Source organism: Scyliorhinus torazame, chromosome 7, assembly GCF_047496885.1.
Source record: "Scyliorhinus torazame isolate Kashiwa2021f chromosome 7, sScyTor2.1, whole genome shotgun sequence".
NCBI classification, from domain to species: Eukaryota; Metazoa; Chordata; class Chondrichthyes; order Carcharhiniformes; family Scyliorhinidae; genus Scyliorhinus; species Scyliorhinus torazame.
The window spans coordinates 238,933,477-238,952,651 of NC_092713.1; the positions used below are offsets into that span (position 1 = coordinate 238,933,477).

At 47.0% G+C, this 19,175-nt stretch overlaps 1 protein-coding gene and 1 long non-coding RNA gene across 4 annotated transcripts in view; one reads left to right on the forward strand and one right to left on the reverse strand.

The window, feature by feature from the left end:
- The window catches only part of cdhr2 (cadherin related family member 2), a 349,352-nt gene that overhangs the window by 327,224 nt on the left and 2,953 nt on the right, over window positions 1–19,175 (forward strand). For all 3 annotated transcript variants that reach the window (XM_072512189.1, XM_072512190.1, XM_072512191.1), the window contains 3 exons: window positions 1,979–2,092; window positions 8,735–8,812; window positions 15,059–15,128. In XM_072512189.1, the coding sequence (XP_072368290.1) occupies window positions 1,979–2,092; window positions 8,735–8,812; window positions 15,059–15,128 (262 nt within the window). The remainder of the gene's footprint in view (window positions 1–1,978; window positions 2,093–8,734; window positions 8,813–15,058; window positions 15,129–19,175) is intronic.
- LOC140426915 (uncharacterized) overlaps window positions 1–19,175 on the reverse strand; it is a 79,022-nt gene that overhangs the window by 49,578 nt on the left and 10,269 nt on the right. The window lies entirely within an intron of this gene.

A 19,175-nucleotide genomic window follows, 5' to 3' on the forward strand; every position in this document is an offset into this window, starting at 1 on the left:
GTGTAAACCCCACTGTTGTGTTGGGTGCTCTGGATCCGTGGAACACATACAGGTCAGCAACACTTGAAATAGTGTAACACCATTTTATTGAGTCATTAACAGTTTAACATACTCTCACTGTGGGTTAACACGATACTAGCTTTAACTAAAGACCTTTGTCTTGTCCTAACCAGTCGATGCACTCAGCACATGGTGAACGTCTGTGCTGCAGGCTGTGAGCTCTGTGCTACTCAGAAGCTGCAGCTCGAATGAGCGGGAACTCTGATGCCCCCTGTCTTTATAGTGCGTGTGCTCTAACTGGTGATTGGCTGCGGTGTTGTGTGTGTTGATTGGTCCCACTGTGTGTCCATCAGTGTGTGTGTCTCCACCATGATATACTGGTGTATATTATGACACGCACTTCTACCGGCCAGACCGTGCGCGCCTGATGAAGGCCTCCCGCCCCTTTGAACGCCCCAGCGTGGACTTCAAAGGGCCCCTCCCCTCCACCGACAGCAACACGCACTTTCTTAATGTGGTCGACGAGTATTCCCGATTCCGCTTCGTCGTCCCATGCCCCGATATGACACCTGCCACCGTCATGGAAGCCCTCAACACCATCTTCGCTCTGTTCGGTTTCCCTGCCTACGTCCACAGCGACCGGGGATCCTCATTTATGAGCAATGAGCTGCGCCAGTTCCTGCTCAACAGGGGCATTGCCTCGAGCAGGACGACCAGCTATAACCCCAGGGGAAACGGGCAGGTGGAGCGGGAGAATGGGACGGTCTGGAGGGCCGTCCAGCTGGCCCTACGGTCCAGAAATCTCCCGGGCTCCCGCTGGCAGGAGGTCCTCCTCGACGCACTTCACTCCATTCGGTCGCTCCTGTGCACCGCGACCAACGAAACCCCCCAAGAACGTCTTTGCCTTCCCCAGGAAGTCCACTTCCGGGGTTTCGCTCCCAACGTAGCTGGCAGCTCCAGGACCCGTTCTCCTCCGCAAGCACGTGCGGCTCCACAAGGCGGACCCGTTGGTTGAGAGTGTACAGCTACTCCATGCAAACTCGCAGTACGCCTAAGTAGAATACCAAGACACAGTCTCCCTCAGGGATCTGGCACCAGCTGGGTCCCCACACACTCCCCCCCCCCTGCCCCGGCGCACCCTCCCCTCCACCGGCACACCCCACCGCAGCCCCCGCTCCAGGACAATCCGTCCTCCCCTTGCTCCCACCGGGGATGAAGAGGATTTCGACACGCTCCCGGAATCACCGAAGACCAAGCCGATGCCTGAGTCGACACCAGCACTGCGGCGCTCTCAATGACAGATCAAGGCACCCGATCGTCTAAATTTGTAACCTTCTCTGTAATTTTAAAACCAATCTGTATGTATATAGTTTTCCACCACTCCCGCTGGACTCATTTTTGACAGGGGGTGAATGTGATAGTCACCACTGTTGTATTATATTGTATGTATGGATATTATGGTAAGGCCCCTTTACTACAGGTACGGGGGTAGATCCCTGCCTGCTGGCTCCACCCAGGAGGCGGAGTATAAATGTGTATGCTCTCCGAACAGCAGCCATTTCGTAAGCTGCTGTAGATGGCCACACATCTCTGTGTAATAAAGCCTCGATTACATTCTGCTCTCATCTCGTCATAACTGATAGTGCATCACCCACCATTTTGTATCAATACGTTTCTTTCACTTAGGATTCATCTTACTGTTTTCCCTCTTGTAGCTCAAAGCCAGCTCATGGCTCTTCCCTGCATTACTTTGAGGACTCAAATATTTCCCTTTTGCCTCATGGCGAAAACCGACAGTGATCATAGAACTATTAACATAATTCAAGTTAATATTGTGCTGTTCCTGTCAAGTTGTTTTCACCCATGTAAGACATCATTTGAAATACTGTGGAAGAGATTGAATATGTATCTGTTACACACTGGATCTCTTCTCTGTTATGCATATAAAATCTATGATATCTGAATATTACTTCCACAGTTACGAAAGAAAAATAAAATCTATAACTGCAATGAACACAGCTAAAACGATTACAGTTGGTGCACTGCAGAATGGACCTGTTGTGCCTGGTACAAACAAATATACTTCGGAAGGGTAAGTGAAGGAAAACTGTGGTAAAATTGGCTTTAACATGAGAAAGAGGAAATATTTGCATTTATATATGGTTCATTTAGAAAGCTGAATTTTATGGCATAACAGTGGAGTGTATAAATCTTTGTGGCAGCATGTTGATGCTGTTTTTGGCTAATTTTCTCCAATCGTCTTCCCCTCAGGCCTTTTGGCCTTGGTGTTGTTAGGAACTTGGCCCTAGTCTAGGGTGATGAATGGTAGGCAACAAGATAATGGAGGGGTTTGCAGCCAAGTCCAATGCTGTTCTTGTCCAGCCTTTATCCCCATTTAGAACCACCTAGGTTCATGTGGCCATATCCCTTTAATGGTAGCAATCATCTTTTATAGTTCATTCTGGAGTGAGAACTTGTTCACACTTTGAAAATTAAGCTAACTCTTCACAATCAGGTGTTGTCCACTTACTAATGATCATTATACATTACCCAATGAATGTTTGATTGGAGATCCAAGTGGAAAATCTACCTCAGTGGCTTTTTCACTAATCCTGATACTAATTTTTTTTTTTTAATTTAGAGTACCCAATTCATTTATTTCAACTAAGGGGCAATTTAGCAGGGCCAATCCACCTCGCCTGCACATCTTTGGGCTGTGAGGGCGAAACCCACGCAAACACGGGGAGAATGTGCAAACTCCACACTGACAGTGACCCAGAGCCGGGATCAAACCTGGGACCTCAGCGTCGTCAGGCAATAGGGCTAACCTACTGCGCCACCATGCTGCCCCAATCCTGATACTAATAATGATTTGTTTTGTTTGTCAAAATTTGCCTTTTGTATACATGTTATAATCAATAGTGTGTAATATGTGTAAATGTAAGATGCTTGATCACTATCTATTAAGTGGAGATGCCGCCGTTGGACTGGGGTGAGCACAGTAAGAAGTCTTACAACACCAGGTTAAAGTCCAACAGGTTTGTTTCGATGTCACTAGCTTTCGGAGAAGGAGCAGCGCTCCGAAAGCTAGTGACATCGAAACAAGCCTGTTGGACTTTAACCTGGTGTTGTAAGACTTCTTACTATCTATTAAGTAAAGGCAATCATTTTAAACTGGACATTGGTAGTTTGTGGTGAAATGAATTGTGCCCTATCCACAACTATGGAATACATGAACAGTGATGCACTAGTATACCAGTGAGTAGAATTCATCATGTCACTAAATTTATTGAAAGTGTGATTGTGGGTTTAAAGTTGAGAACACTGCTTTGCACTAACCATTACATTTTTTGAAAATATTTCTTAACATTGGGACATTAGGAACAGGAGACACCAGGCGCGATGCAGCCGCTGCATCGTGCCCGGTGTGAAATGGAACGCACTGGGTGAATAGCGGGAAAGGCCAAAATCGAGATTTGCGCCAGCGCAAACCATTTTTCAATTCACTCGGCCCGCTCCTGATGGCAAATTCCAGATCAAACCCAAAAATTGGGAGAATATCATGAGCCCACATTTGCATTCAATACAATCTCATTAACCAGATTAACCCACCCCTGAGCCAGGGGTTGAGGGGTTTTGCATCTGTGAGGCCTTCAAGTCATCTTTAAATATTGTGGAGTACAATAACAGGGGCAACCACAGCTGCAGCCTGTCTGTCCTACCAAACACTTCCAGGACCGAGTCCTGCTGCTGCTTCTATCCTGAATGCCAATGTCACTCCTTTTGACTGTGAGCAGCCTCTGGCTTCACAGCCAAAGGCTATTTCAATTGAGGAACTAACCTTGTTTGTTGTGAGAGCACTTCACACGCCTCAATTCTCAAATGCATCCTCGAGGGCACACTTGCCATGCCTCAGAGGGTGATTATTGCTTGCGTGTCCAGCAAACTTTGAAGCATGAACAGTGTGCTTGAACTCTAGGAGGGTCAGCTGCCAACAATCAAACACTAAGGAGCTGGGCTTCAGCTCTGTTGATCTTCTCGTGACCACAGGGTAAATGGGTGGAGGACAGCTGAGAATGTACTCCCAAATGCTCCCGGAGGAGGTCTGCGGTCCGGGGTCTAAGGATTCCTTATGTGGCCGGCAGTGAATATGCAGAGCAAGGTTTGCCAGCACAAGAGGCTCACTGGATGGTACTCTGAGAGAAGTCGGGACATGTAAGGGAGGGTGAGTCTTGGGGGAGTTGAGGGTACTGGGGTGGAAATCCTAACTGATTGTCAGTTGATAGGAATTCAGGACCGGCATGTCCCTGTGAGGAAGAAGGATAAGTATGGCAAATTTTGGGAACCTTAGATAACGAGGGATATTGTGAGCCTAGTCCAAGAGAGAAGGAAGCATTTGTAAGGGCTAGAAGGCTGGAAACAGACAAAGCCTGTGTGGAATATAAGGAAAATAGGAAGGAACTTAAACAAGGTGTGAGGTGGGCTATAAGGGGTTACGAAAAGTCAGTGGCGAACAGGATTCAGGAAAATCCCAAGCTTTTTATAAAGAGCAAGAGGGTAGCCAGGGAAAGAGTTGGCCCACTCAAGGACAGGGGAGGGATTCTATGCATGGAGCCAGAGGAAATGGACGAGGTACTAAATGAGTCCTTTGCATCAGTGTTCACCAAAGAGAAGGACTTGGTGGATGATGAGTCTGGAGAAGGGTATGTCGATAGTCTGGGTCACATTGAGATCAAAAAGGAGGAGGTGCTGGGCATCTTAAAAAACATTAAGGTATATAAGTCCCCAGGGCCTGATGGGATCTACCCCAGGGTACTGAGGGAGGCACGGGAGGAAATTGCTGGGGCCTTGACAGAAACCTTTGTATTCTCACTGGCTACAGGTGAGGTCCCAGAGGACTGGAGAATAGCCAATGTGTTTCCTTTGTTTAAGAAGGGTACAAGGATAATCCAGGAAATTACAGGCCGGTGAGCCTTAGGTCAGTGGTAGGGAAATTATTAGAGAGGATTCTTTGAGACAGGATTTACTCCCATTTGGAAGCAATTGGATGTATTAGTGAGAGGCAGCATGGTTTTGTGCAGGGGAAGTTGTGTCTCACTAACTTGATAGCTTTTTGAGGAAGTGACAAAGATGATTGATGCAGGTAATGCAGTGGATGTTGTCGATATGGACTTCAGTGAGGCCTCTAACAAAGTCCCTCATGGCAGACTGGTACAAAAGGTGAAGTCACACGGGATCAGAGGTGAGCTAACAAGATGGATACAGAACTGGCTCGGTCATAGGGGTAGCAGTGGAAGGGTGGTTTTCTGAATGGAGGACTGTGACTAGTGATGTGCCACAGGGATCTGTGCTGGGATCTTTGCTGTTTGTAGTATATACAAATGATTTGGAGGAAAATGAACTTGTCTGATCAGTAAATTTGCGGACAACACAAAGGTTAGTTGCAGATAGCAATGAGGACTGTCAGAGGATACAGCAGGATATAGATCGATTGGAGACTTGGGCGGAGAGATGTCAGATGGAGTTTAATCCAGACAAATGTAGGTAGTACAGTTTGGAAGGCCTAATACAAGTGGGAAATATACAGTAAATGGCAGAACCCTTAAGAGTATTGATAGGCAGAGGGATCTGGGTGTACATGTCCACAGGTCACTTAAAGTGGCAACGCAGGTGGAGAAGGTAGTCAAGAAGGCATACGGCATGCTTGCCTTCATCTGCCGGGGCATTGAGTATAAGAATTGGCAAGTCATGTTGCAGCTGTATAGAACCTTAGTTAGGTCACACTTGGAATATAGTGTTCAATTCTGGTCGCCTCACTACCAGAAGGATGTGGAGCCTTTGGAGAGGGTACAGAAGGGGTTTACCAGGATGTTGCCTGGTATGGAGGGCATGAGCTATGAGGAGAGATTGGACAAACTTGTTTGTTTTCACTGGAACAATGGAGGTTGAGGGGTTACCTGATAAAAGTCTACACAATCATGAGGGGCATAGACAGAGTGGATAATCAGAGACTTTTTCCCAAGGTGGATGAGACAATTATTAGGGGTCATAGGTTTAAGGTGTAAGGGGCAAAGTTTAGAGAAGATGTGCGAAGGAAATTTTTTTACACAGAGGGTATGGATGCCTGGAACTCGCTGCCGGAGGAGGTGGTGGAAGCAGGGACAATAGTGACGTTTAAGGGGCATCTTGACAAATACATGAATAGGATGGGAATAGAGTGATACGGACCCCGGAAGCGTTGATGATTTAGGTTAGACTGGCAGCATGGTCGATGCAGGCTTGGAGGCCGAAGGGCCTGTTCCTGTGCTGAAATTTTCTTTGTTCTTTGTTGGTCTGTCTCCTTCTCCAGTTCCTTACGGATATAACAATGTCTGGTGAGGCTACCCTCACATTGCTTGTGGCACCCGAAGCAGGCAGATGTCAGAGTGCAGGAAGGCCAACACAAGCTTGAGGCGGCACCCCATGAAGGTCACCGCAGCCCTCTAATTTTATGTCAATGGGTCATTTCAGGACTCGAGCAGGGGCCTGTGTGGCATATCACAATCTACAGCCCACTGGTATATTCGGGAGGTTATGGATGCTCTGTGTGCCGGGCATCCAACTATATCAACATCCAGTTGGTCCGAGCCCACCAATATGCCCAGGCTGCAGGATTTTCTGCCATTGCCGGGATGCCCAGGTCCAGTGGGCTATCGACGACATGCATGTCACGCTCTGAGCACTAGCGCATCAGGAGTGCCCAATATTAACAGGAAGGGATTCCACCCGCTGAATGTTCAGATTGTGTGCACCACCGCTTCTGAATCATGCACGTGCGTGCCCACTATACAGGGAGAGAGCATGACAGCTACATCCTGGGGCACTTGGAGATCCCTGGTGTCTTTGAAGACCACCCAAGGATGACGGGTTGGCTCGTGGGCGGCAAGATATACCCTCTGAGGTCATGGCGGAGACCTGTTATAATGAGGCTCTCACTGCCACCCATATTCCCCCCTCTCAAAGAGTCTGTGTGTAACATCACTGCAGGGTGATGGACCTGTGTTGGCACTGTCAGCAGGTCACCATACAAGGCAGGAGACTGATGATCACTCACTATGAGGAAAGCTCTGGTGCTCTTCAGTTTCTGCTACAGTCTGACTCCTGTCTGTCTGCTGATAGCGTGCTCACAAACATCCTCTGAAAGGGGCCTGCATCAGAAAATTGAGTTCCTGCACCACTGTGCCCCCAGGGCAGGTGGGGGGGGGGGGGGGGGGGGGGGGGGGGGAAACCGGGGGCGGAGGTACAGGCAGGTCAGCTGTGAAGATTAACGTGACAGAGGCATCACCTGTATGAAGTGTGACATGTTTTAATAGTGAACATTTTACTCTGACAGATTTCTATTTCCCCTAGCTACGGATAGTGATCCTCACCAGTGCCCACTCAATGCTCCTCACTCTTCTTGATCTTCTAGGTCTACTGCGATATCTCGGTGTGTTCTCAGGATGCACATCAGAGGTGGAGGCAGCCTGCTGCTTTCCATGCCCTGTGGCCTTTGATGGCCTTGGTGGATGCCCTCGATAGGAGGGCCTGGCAAGGGATTTGCATGGCAAGAGATTGGGAATCACTTCCTGATTTGGGAGCACAAATCAAGTCCAATTCAGCTCCGGCGGGCGAACATAGGGCTGGATTCTCCGATTTTGAGGCTTTCTCCGGAGGAGGTGTCTAATTTTACGATGAAAAAATCGGCAAGGCCCCAGCCGCGACCCTCCGACCGGTGAGTGGCTAGCAACTGTGCCACATAAAACATACGGCCTTCACAAAATAAACGGCCGGAGAATTGCCGGGGCCTTAGCACGGGGCCGCCATGCAGCGGTTGTGCAGTACAACATGGTGTCGGCCGCGCACTATCCGCCAACCTGCCAGATAGTGCCCCCCTTGGACACCGCCAGGCCACCCCCCCCCACCAGTCTCCCCAGCCCTCGCCGAAGCTCCCCCCACCAGTAGCACGGTTCTCCCCTGACTGTGGCGGCTCTGGACAAAGTCCTCAGCCGCCATGCTGGGATCCCGACCGCTGACACCAATGAGTCAACCGTGTGGATGGGAACTTGGCCCATCGAGGGTGGAGCATTGGGGGAGGGCCTTCAGGCATACTCCTCTGACGCCGTTTTGGAGGGGGTGGAGCATCGGAAAACAGGATCCGCCCGGATTTTAGCATCAAAAGGGGTTCTCCGCCCGATTGCCGATTACGATATCAACGTCGGGCAATGGAGAATCCTGCCCATAGTCTCCCAAATGGAGAATTTCACCCTATATGCCTATGCCTTTGCCTTAATTTTCCGGAGGCCTCTTGGTCTTGATTCACTCACCAGAGGATATCGCTTGTCTGCATTTATCCTGTCAAATAGTTTTAACATCTTAATCACCTATACTCAAGGGAATACAGAACAATTTTATGCCACCTGTCTTCATAATTTAATCCTAAACTCTGGTAACAATCTAGTGAATCTATGCTGCACCTGCTAATCCAGTATACCCTTCCAGTGATGCAATGCCCAAAAGTCTTCAAACGAGTGCTCAAATAGAAATATTAACTGTAATTAGTTTAGTAGTCATTGTGAATATATTTTCCAACAGAAAAGACTTAAGAAAATATGTTGACTATTGATGGTAAAATAAAGTTCTGAAAGAAATGATATGAGTAAAGCCAATTTCATATTTCAATTCCATGCATCAGTTTTTATTCTTGTTTTTCTAGTGCTAATCCCGTATGGAATACTAATATTGAGGTGTCTGCAGATCTTGGTTTTGAAGACGCTAATTCAGACCGTGTAAGGTAAATTTGAAAAAACAAAGCTTTTGCAATTTTTAGAAACCTACTGTGTACCTGGTATTAGGAGCAAGTTCTAGCTTTACGTTTAATTTATATTTCTGTATTCGTGTGTTGAGAAAGGGTGAAACCTGAGTTTTGGTTTCACTTTAGACTGAATCCTGCATGTCTGTGGGTTTGTTTGTACACCTATATTTTTAATGAGGTTTTACGACTCTTAAAGGAAATAGAGAAAATGCAGAAGCAGGAAAAAATCTGGGTGTCGCCCAGCAGCAGAGGACCCATTGGGAGAGGGAAACAGAAAAGTAGTTTTAGTTCAGTTGGGAGCAAGTGGTAGGATGACCTGGATGGGAACTGCAGAAAGCACATTTCCCAAAAGAACAGGAGAAGTTCCCAAAAATCAGGAATTGGGTAAAAAAAGAAAGGCCCACAAAGACACTTAAATTAAGGGACAAGAACAAAAATCTTACCACCTGTTCGGTGAAGTTAAGTGCAGAGCGGTGGAAAAGGCTCAATCCGGGATTTTGTGCTCCCATTCGCAACAGGAATGAATGGCGACAGGAGCACAAATTATTGCGAGAGGCAAAAAACGTGATTCGCGCCAGAAAGATTTCTCGTTGCGATTGTTCCCACTACTGGCCAGTGACATTATGCTTGATAGGCTGGGATATATGCCTGATAATCCCCCCGTTACATAATCCATTTACATTGGAGAGAGGACATGTCAAATGACAGGTTTCCCATAGGGTGCACCTGGCAAACAAAACATGCCAAAGAAGTTCAGGTGAGGGCATTTCTCAGAGGTGGAGGGGTGGGGAAGTCATGCCTGGGCACTGCCCCTGTTGGGGGTGCTGTATTTTAAAGTTTTTGTATTGGGAGCTCTTTTTAAAGGGTGTTCCGATTTTTTGAAATCTAAGTTGCTGGAGGGGTGAGCTCAATCAGAGCCCGCAACACCAGTGTTTCATCGTGGGACCTGCCCCTTCAATTTTTTTGAGCTAGCAACCAAAGGATATGGCTGAGAAAGCCACCGGCCACATCATTTTTCCTACCTGTTGTGCCATTCTGCTGAAAAATGAGAAAATTCTACCCTCCAAATGAAAGAGAGAAAGCTACAGGGAATGGAATCAAGGCAAAGTGGGTCTGTGAGAAGCCTGAAGATTCAAAGAGACAGCCAGATTTTGGTGACCCCTTAATATGGGCCTGTGATGCAGTGGTGCTCTGTTGGTATAGCTGAGTATCAGACTGTGCGCGTAGAAGGTGAAGCTTAAGTGCAGGTGGTGATCCAGGGAGAGGATGTGTTGATGAGAAATGCATAGAAGTTGCTCTGGGTAACATTTGTTACTTGGTTTCAGAGGGTCGTGTGTCTGACTACAGGTCGCCAATTAGTTTACATGGACTGTAGTTACTGTGAACATTACACAATAAGGTGGGCTTTGTAACTTGTGTTTTCCTTATGAATGTAAAGGTTAATTTGGGGTGAATGAGTAGCGTAATATAGATCTTTTTTCTTGTTTGATACATGTTTTATTCTAAAATTCATCAGCAGACTCCTGTGCCTCTGTTCAGTAGCTGGCCTCCACGTTTCTAAACAAAAACTAAAAGTGAGAACCTATCAAGTCAGGTTCCACCCTGGAATCTGTAACATCAGTTGTAACATCAGCTCGAATCATAACACTGGAGAGGGGAAAGGAGAGCTATATGGAGATCAAAATAATTCAATTTAAAATCTGAAGTAACCCTTGAGAGTTAATATTGATATAGAGATTTTTTTTTGAAAATTCATTCATGGGATTCATTCATCGCAGACTGTGCCAGCATTTATTGCCCATCACTAATTGCCCTTGAGGGGGCAGTTAAGAGGCAACTATGTTGCTGTCGGTTGGTCTGGAGTCACATGTAGGACAGACCAGGTAAGGACGACAGATTTCCTTCCCTTGAGGGCATTACTGAAACAGATGGGTTTTTATCACAATTGACAATGGCTTCATGGTCATCATTAGACTTTTAGTTCCAGACTTTTATTTAATTCAAATTTCACCATCTGCAGTGGTGAGATTTGAACCTGGGTCCTCAAAGCATTTCTCTGGGTCTCTGGTTTACTAGTCCAGAAACAATACCACTACGCCACCGCCTCCCCACATTTGCATTGCTGCCATTGGGTGGATTCAGGACATTAGTGCCTTGAAAATGGGAGCACACACCTTACAGCTGTGTTCCCACTTCTGATCTGGCCAATGTTTACTTTCAAAGGACCTCTACTGGGCAGCTAAAATATCTGCCTGTACTATGCAAAGTCATGGATGGATTTGAAAACATGGATGAAAATTTTAAAATCAGTATGACTTAGCATGGGGAGCAGTTTAGGTTGGTGTTAACAGGATTTTATGCAAGTTAGGACTTGGGAAGCAGAGATTTGCATGAGCAAATTTTTGGAGGGTAGAACATGAGAGGCCAGTCAGCTGTACATTGGAAAAGTCAAGACTAGATGTAATAAAAGCATTGATGAGCTGTTCAGTATATGAGCTGAAGCAGGAGCAGAGTTGGACAATGTCATGGAGATGGAAAAAGGCAGTCTTAGGCTCTGCCTCACTCAGCTTCCCCGATTCCATGAATCCTTTCTGTCCCAAGCAGCCCCTCTCCTGTCCCACCGCCAGCATCTGTATTGAGTTTCATTGAGTCAGCCTCACCACAGCCAATGATGGAAGGCTGTTGTGAGGCACCTTTTTTGCCACCTGAAGCATTTTGTCTGTACTATTAAATATAGCATATCACGCAAATCTACATCCCTCAAAATCGACCGGGCCTCCCATTAACAACAATCCAAAATGCACAAATGATTTCCAGAGGGGTAGAATGATTTAAAAATATATATATGTAATGCATTATTATATAGCCGTTAAGAAGTGGAATAGAAATGTATTAACTCTCTTTTATGGTAGAATTCAATCTGCAATTTGAACGAAAGAAGGTAGAATCAGATATAAAGGTGTTACAGTTAAATAAAGGTAACTACAGGGGCATGAGGGAGGAACTGACGAAAATCGACTGGGAGCAGAGCCTTGTGGGAAAGACAGTAGAACAGCAATGGCAGGAGTTTCTGGGCGTAACTGAGGACACAGTACAGAGGTTCATCCCAAAGAAAAGAAAGGTTATCAGAGGGGGAATTAGGCAGCCATGGCTGACAAAGGAAGTTAGGGAATGCATCAAAGCAAAAGAGAAAGCCTATAATGTGGCAAAGAGTAGTGGGAAGTCAGAAGATTGGGACGGCTACAAAAACAAACAGAGGATAACAAAGAGAGAAATAAGGGGCAAAATTCTCCGACCCCACGCCGGGTCGGAGAATTGCCGGGGGCTGGCGTGAATCCCGCCCCCGCCGGTTGCCGAAGTCTCCGGCACCGGAGATTCGGTGGGGGCGGGAATCGCGCCGGTTGGCGGGCCCCCCCGCGCGATTCTCACGCCCGGATGGGCCGAAGTCCCGCCGCTAAAATGCCTGCCCCGCCGGCATAAATTAAACCACCTACCTTACCGGCGGGACAAGGCGACGCGGGCGGGCTCCGGGGTCCTGGGGAGAGCGCAGGGCGATCTGGCCCCGGGGGGTGCCCCCACGGTGGCCTAGCCCGCGATCGGGGCCCACCGATCCGCGGGCGGGCCTGTGCCGTGGGGGCACTCTTTCCCTTCCGCCTCCGCCACGGTCATCACCATGGCGGAGGCAGAAGGGACTCCCTCCACTGCGCATGCGTGGGAAGCTGTCAGCGGCCGCTGACGCTCCCGCGCATGCACCGCCCGGATATGTCATTTCCGCGCCAGCTGGAAGGGCACCAGAGGCCTTTTCCGCCAGCTGGCGGGGCGGAAATTTGTTCGGCACCGACCTAGCCCCTCAAGGTTGGGGCTCGGCCCCCAAAGATGCGGAGCATTCCGCACCTTTGGGGCGGCGCGATGCCCGTCTGATTTGCGCCATTTTGGGCGCCAGTCGGCGGACATCGCACCGTTTCGGGAGCATTTTGCCCACGGAAAGAGAGGATCAAATATGAAGGTAGGCAAGCGAGTAACATTAGGAATGATAGTAAAAGTTTCTTTAAATACATTAAAAACAAACGGGAGGCAAAAGTAGACATTGGGCCGCTCCAAAATGACGCTGGTAATCTAGTGATGGGAGACAAGGAAACTGCTGAGGAACTAAATAAGTACTTTGCGTCAGTCTTCACAGAAGAAGACATGAGTAATATCCCAACAATTCAGGAGAGTCACGGGGCAGAGTTGAATATGGTATCCATCAGAAAGGAGAAAGTGCTAGAGAAGCTAAGAGGTCTAAAAATTGATAAATCTCCGGGCCCAGATGGGCTACATGCTAGAGTTCTAAAGGAGATAGCTGAAGAAATAGTGGAGGCGTTAGTTATGATCTTTCAAAAGTCACTGGAGTCAGAGAAAGCCCCAGAGGATTGGAAAATCGCTGTTGTAACCCCCCTGTTCAAGAAGGGAACAAGGAAAAAGATGGAAAATTATAGGCCAATTAGCCTAACCTCGGTTGTTGGCAAGATTCTAGAATCCATTGTTAAGGATGAGATTTCTAAATTCTTGGAAGTGCAGGGTCGGATTAGGACAAGTCAGAATGGATTTAGTAAGGGGAGGTCATGCCTGACAAACCTGTTAGATTTCTTTGAAGAGATAACAAATAGGTTAGACCAAGGAGAGCCAATGGATGTTATCTATCTTGACTTCCAAAAGGCCTTTGATAAGGTGCCTCACGGGAGACTGCTGAGTAAAATAAGGGCCCATGGTATTCGAGGCAAGGTACTAACATGGATTGATGATTGGCTGTCAGGCAGAAGGCAGAGAGTTGGGATAAAAGGTTCTTTTTCGGAAAGGCAACCGGTGACGAGTGGTGTCCCGCAGTGTTGGGGCCACAGCTGTTCTCTTTATATATTAACGATCTAGATGACGGGACTGGGGGCATTCTGGCTAAGTTTGCCGATGATACAAAGATCGGTGGAGGGGCAGGTAGTATTGAGGAGGTGGGAGGCTGCAGAAAGATTTAGACAGTTTAGGAGAGTGGTCCAAGAAATGGCTGATGAAATTCAACGTGGGCAAGTGCGAGGTCTTGCACTTTGGAAAAAAGAATAGAGGCATGGGCTATTTTCTAAACGGTGACAAAATTCATAATGCTGAAGTGCAAAGGGACTTGGGAGTCCTAGTCCAGGATTCTCTAAAGGTAAACTTGCAGGTTGAGTCCGTAATTAAGAAAGCAAATGCAATGTTGTCATTTATCTCAAGAGGCTTGGAATATAAAAGCAGGGATGTACTTCTGAAGCTTTATAAAGCATTAGTTAGGCACCATTTAGAATATTGTGAGCAATTTTGGGCCCCACACCTCAGGAAGGACATACTGGCACTGGAGCGGGTCCAGCAGAGATTCACACGGATGATCCCAGGGATGGTAGGCCTAACATACGATGAACGTCTGAGGATCCTGGGATTATATTCATTGGAGTTTAGGAGGTTGAGGGGAGATCTAATAGAAACTTATAAGATAATGAATGGCTTAGATAGGGTGGACGTAGGGAAGTTGTTTCCATTAGCAGGGGAGACTAGGACCTGGGGGCACAGCCTTAGAATAAAAGGGAGTCACTTTAGAACAGAGATGAGGAGAAATTTCTTCAGCCAGAGAGTGGTGGGTCTGTGGAATTCATTGCCACAGAGGGCGGTGGAGGCCGGGACGTTGAGTGTCTTTAAGACAGAAGTTGATAAATTCTTGATTTCTCGAGGAATTAAGGGCTATGGAGAGAGAGCGGGTAAATGGAGTTGAAATCAGCCATGATTGAATGGTGGAGTGGACTCGATGGGCCGAATGGCCTTCCGCTCCTATGTCTTATGGTCTAAGATTTATAATGCTATACCACAGAGAATTTTCCTTGAGCACATTCTGTAACTTAAGATGACAATCAAATATAGCATATCACGTAAATCTACATTTTGATATAATAAGAATACTTGTGATGGATCTTTAAATTTAGAATCTAGATTTTAATTCTTAACCTAACAGCCTGTTCCATTATTAGTATTTTTGGTATTAATATTTGACCATATTTACTGGAACACACGAGAGGCGTTGCTGAATTTGATTTGAACTGTACAAATTGAGGGAAAACTGGGTTAATTGAAATTGATTCACAGTTTGAAATAACTTTGAGGTCTTGAGAGACGAGCTTAATTTTTTTGTCTACTTAGTAAGAATGAATGTTCCTTTTCTTGCAGTATTAATTCTTTGGATGTGAATATTGTTGATGGAATGCAAGAAACGCCTACAAGGAAATTAAATGTGGAAGTAAGTTAAAACCATGTCATCCCTCAAAATGTGTTATACAAAAATGTGCATATTTGTATTAGGGAAATGAAAAATCCGACTGTGCTTTTTAATTTAATAGCAATACAAATGTTGCTCTGAGGTGTGTATGTTTTTTATAAAGATTTGAACAATGATCTCATGAAGGATCTATGTTGATTAAGTGTTACTGTCATCATAACACTGTATCTATCCGCCAGAAAACAAAAATTCCACCCAGGTGCTTTGAATGGCAAAGGACTGGGTGATACACTGTTTTCCACTCTGTCTTTTCACTTTAATCTTTATCTTTCATTAGTTTCACAAGTAGGTTACATTAACATTGCAATGAAGTTACTGTGAAAAGCCACACTCCAGTGCCTGTTTGGGTACATTGAGGGAGAATTTAGAATGTCCAATTCACCTCACAAGCATGTCTTTTGGGACTTGTGGGAGGAAACCAGAGCACCCGGAGGTAACCCACTCAGACACGGGAGAACATCTTGACACCGCACAGGCCAGGAATCGAACCTGGGACCCTGATGCTGTGAAGCAACAGTGATGACCACTGTGCTACCATGTCGCCCACAACATCTGGACCTAGTTCAAATCTACAATACTGTACTGTCTGTTGTTTATAAGGGTCTGGCATTACAGCAGTGAATATACTTCAGACGCTGCTGTTGACCGCTTTTGGGCATCCTGAGGTCATGAAAGGCATTGTATAAAAACTGAAAGATTGTTTTTCTTTCTCGCATGAGGAATAATTAGTTTTATCAATTCAGCACTTGGTAATGTAGGTCCACATCATAGAATAGCCCTTAATTTGTACCAAATTATCTACATCACCTACGAACATCAGAAGGTACTTGAAGTACCTTGAGGTGGGAGTTAGTCGTTCCAATGGGTACAAGTTCCTCAAACAAGAGACATCACAAACATTGCCCACCCATGACCTAATCACCAATGTTTGCTGCTAGGACATTTGGTGAAAACTCCCAGTAGTGGCAGAAGGCCCGTAAGTGGCCATTGATTGACCAGTTAAAGGTCTCAATGTGCCAAAGGCAAACAATCTGCACAATACCTCAACCTCCGTGACTAAAGTAAGAAGTTTTTACTCCGTGATTCAACACATACCAGGATGGGTAGGTGACAAGTAGGAAGGGGATAAATTGGCACCCAATTTTATCCCCTTCCTACACCTGCCATCTGATGTGTTGGGTGCTCTGGATCCGTGGAACACATACAGGCTACCAACACTTAAAATAGTACAACACTATTTTATTAAGTTAGAAACAGTTGAACATACTTTCACTGTGGGTTAACTCAATGTTAGATTAAACTAAAGACCTCTGCCTGTCCTAACCAGTCTATGCACTCAGCACATGGTGAAGATCTGTGCTGTACGTTGTAAGCTCTGTCCTTCTGAGAGGCTGCATCCCGAATGAGCGGGAAAACTGATGCCCCCTGTCTTTATAGTGAGTGTGCTCTAACTGGTGATTGGCTGCGGTGTTGTGTGTGTTGATTGGTCTTGCTGTGTGTCCATCAGTGTGTGTGTCTGCACCATGATATACTGGTGTATATTATGACATCCCCCCTTTTATAAAAAACATGTATGTTTGTGGCAATAAATAATGTGTGGTGATAATGTTCCTAACTACATGTGGGGTGCGAAGACATAGTTACAGGACTATGTACGTGAGAACTAAGCTATTTACATGGAAGGTTCCTGGTGCAGAGAAGCAGTATGCAACTGGAGTAACGAGATCAACACTATATACAAACCAGGGAAACGATCAAACAAAGCAACAAAACAATTCAGAGAGTCCATAAATTCGGAAAGTTCATAAATTTAGTCTCTGAGGTGGGCGACAAATTCTGGTTGACCGCCTCAAGGGTGGGTCGAGAGCCGCCGGTTCAAGAGCGGGCTGGACTGGTCAAAGTCAGGGAGAGGCAGAGTGACAGGGAGCTCTGCAAAGTCTGTGGCAGGGTCAGCAGGAAGGCGAGGTGACACTGGAGGATCACGTGGTGAGCGTGTAACGAGACGAAGGGCGTGTTGATTGCGGCGCAGAATAGAGCCATCCGGTAGACGAACCAGGAACGAGCGGGGGGCCACCTGCCGAAGGACAACAGAGGTTGCAGACCAGCCACCATCCAGAACTTGGACGCGGACGTTGTCATCTGGAGCCAGAGCAGGGAGATCAACTGCACGGGAGTCATGAGCCGCCTTGTGCTGTCAACGAGACAACTGCATCCGGTGAAGGAGCAGAACGTGGTCGAGGTCTGGGACATGAATGGACGGCACCGTCGTCCTCAGGGTGCGACTCATGAGTAATTGGGCTGGCGACAGGCTAGTGGACAGTGGGGCGGAGCGATAGGCCAGCAAGGCAAGGTAGAAATCAGACCCAGCATCGGCAGCCTTGCATTGGAGCCGTTTGACTATATGTACTCGCTTCTCCGCTTTGCCGTTGGATTGGGGGTACAGGGGACTGGATGTCACATGGGCAAAATTGTATCGCCTGGCAAAGTTGGACCATTCTTGGCTGGCGAAGCAGTGGCCATTGTCCGACATAACCTTGAGCGGGATGTCATGTCGAGCAAAGGCTTCTTTACATGCACGAATGACTGCAGACGAGGTGATGCCGTGCAACCGTATCACTTCTGGGTAATTCGAAAAGTAGTCCACGATCAGGACATAATCTCTACCCAGCGCGTGGAACAGGTCGATGCCCACCTTGGTCCATGGTGACGTGACCAACTCATGGGGCTGCAGGGTCTCACGTGGATGGGCCGGCTAGAAGCGCTGACAAATGGGGCAGTTGAGCACTGTGTTGGCTATGTCCTCATTAATGCCGGGCCAGTACACTGCCTCTCAGGCCCGTCGGCGGCACTTTTCCACGCCAAGGTGGCCCTCGTGTGGTTGTTCCAGGACAAGCTGGCGCATGCTATGCGACATGACAATGCGGTCCAGTTTTAGAAGAACCCCATCTACTACCGCCAGATCATCTCTGACATTATAGAATTGAGGCCATTGGCCCTTGAGCCACCCGTCCGTTAGGTGGCACATGACACGCTGTAGCAAGGGGTCAGCCGCCGTCTCGTGGCGAATTTGGACGAGGCGTTCATCCGAGGCAGGTAGATTGGAGGCCACGAATGCCACATGGGCTTCAATCTGGCATACAAATCCCGCTGGGTCATATGGAGTGTTGGCTGCCCTGGAGAGAGCGTCAAAAATGATGAGTTCCTTGCCTGGCGTGTATACCAGCTGGAAGTCGTATCGCCAGAGCTTGAGAAGAATACGCTGGAGGCGAGGCGTCATGTCGTTCAAGTCTTTCTGTATTATATTGACCAGCGGGCGATGGTCGGTCTCGACGGTGAACTGAGGAAGTCCGTAGACATAATCGTGAAACTTAACAACACCGGTCAGAAGGCCCATGGCTTTGTCCTTCTGAGAGGCTGCATCCCGAATGAGCGGGAAAACCGTTGCCCCCTGTCTTTATAGTGAGTGTGCTCTAACTGGTGATCGGCTGTGGTGTTGTGTGTGTTGATTGGTCTTGCTGTGTGTCCATCAGTGTGTGTGTCTGCACCATGATATACTGGTGTATATTATGACACCATCCTGCCCCTTGGGCATTCAGCCCACAGTGCCTGAAATTGGAAACTGTTCCATTTTGCAATACAAATATTTCTAACATTGATGAACACAAAAATTAATGAAAAGTGATAAAATACTAGCAGTATGATTGTTTTTGCACTGGAGTGTGGAAGTATATTTGCTTTACAATGCTACACATTTAGTAAAATTTCATTTGATCCCGATCTAACTTGATCCCTGAACTACTTTGAGGGCTCAGTTGAAATGCCATAGTATCTCTCGTGAGAGTCTAGTGAAGGCTGCTGGAAAATGTCAGAGACTCAGTTGTACCAGATACCTGTCGACTTTGAGATGCCTTGGTTGGCCTTGTAAGGAGCAGGACCTCCAGCAAACCTTGTGAAGGCAATGATGAAAGGTGGTGGAGTCAGGGGAGAAGACTCTGAGAAATCCCACTT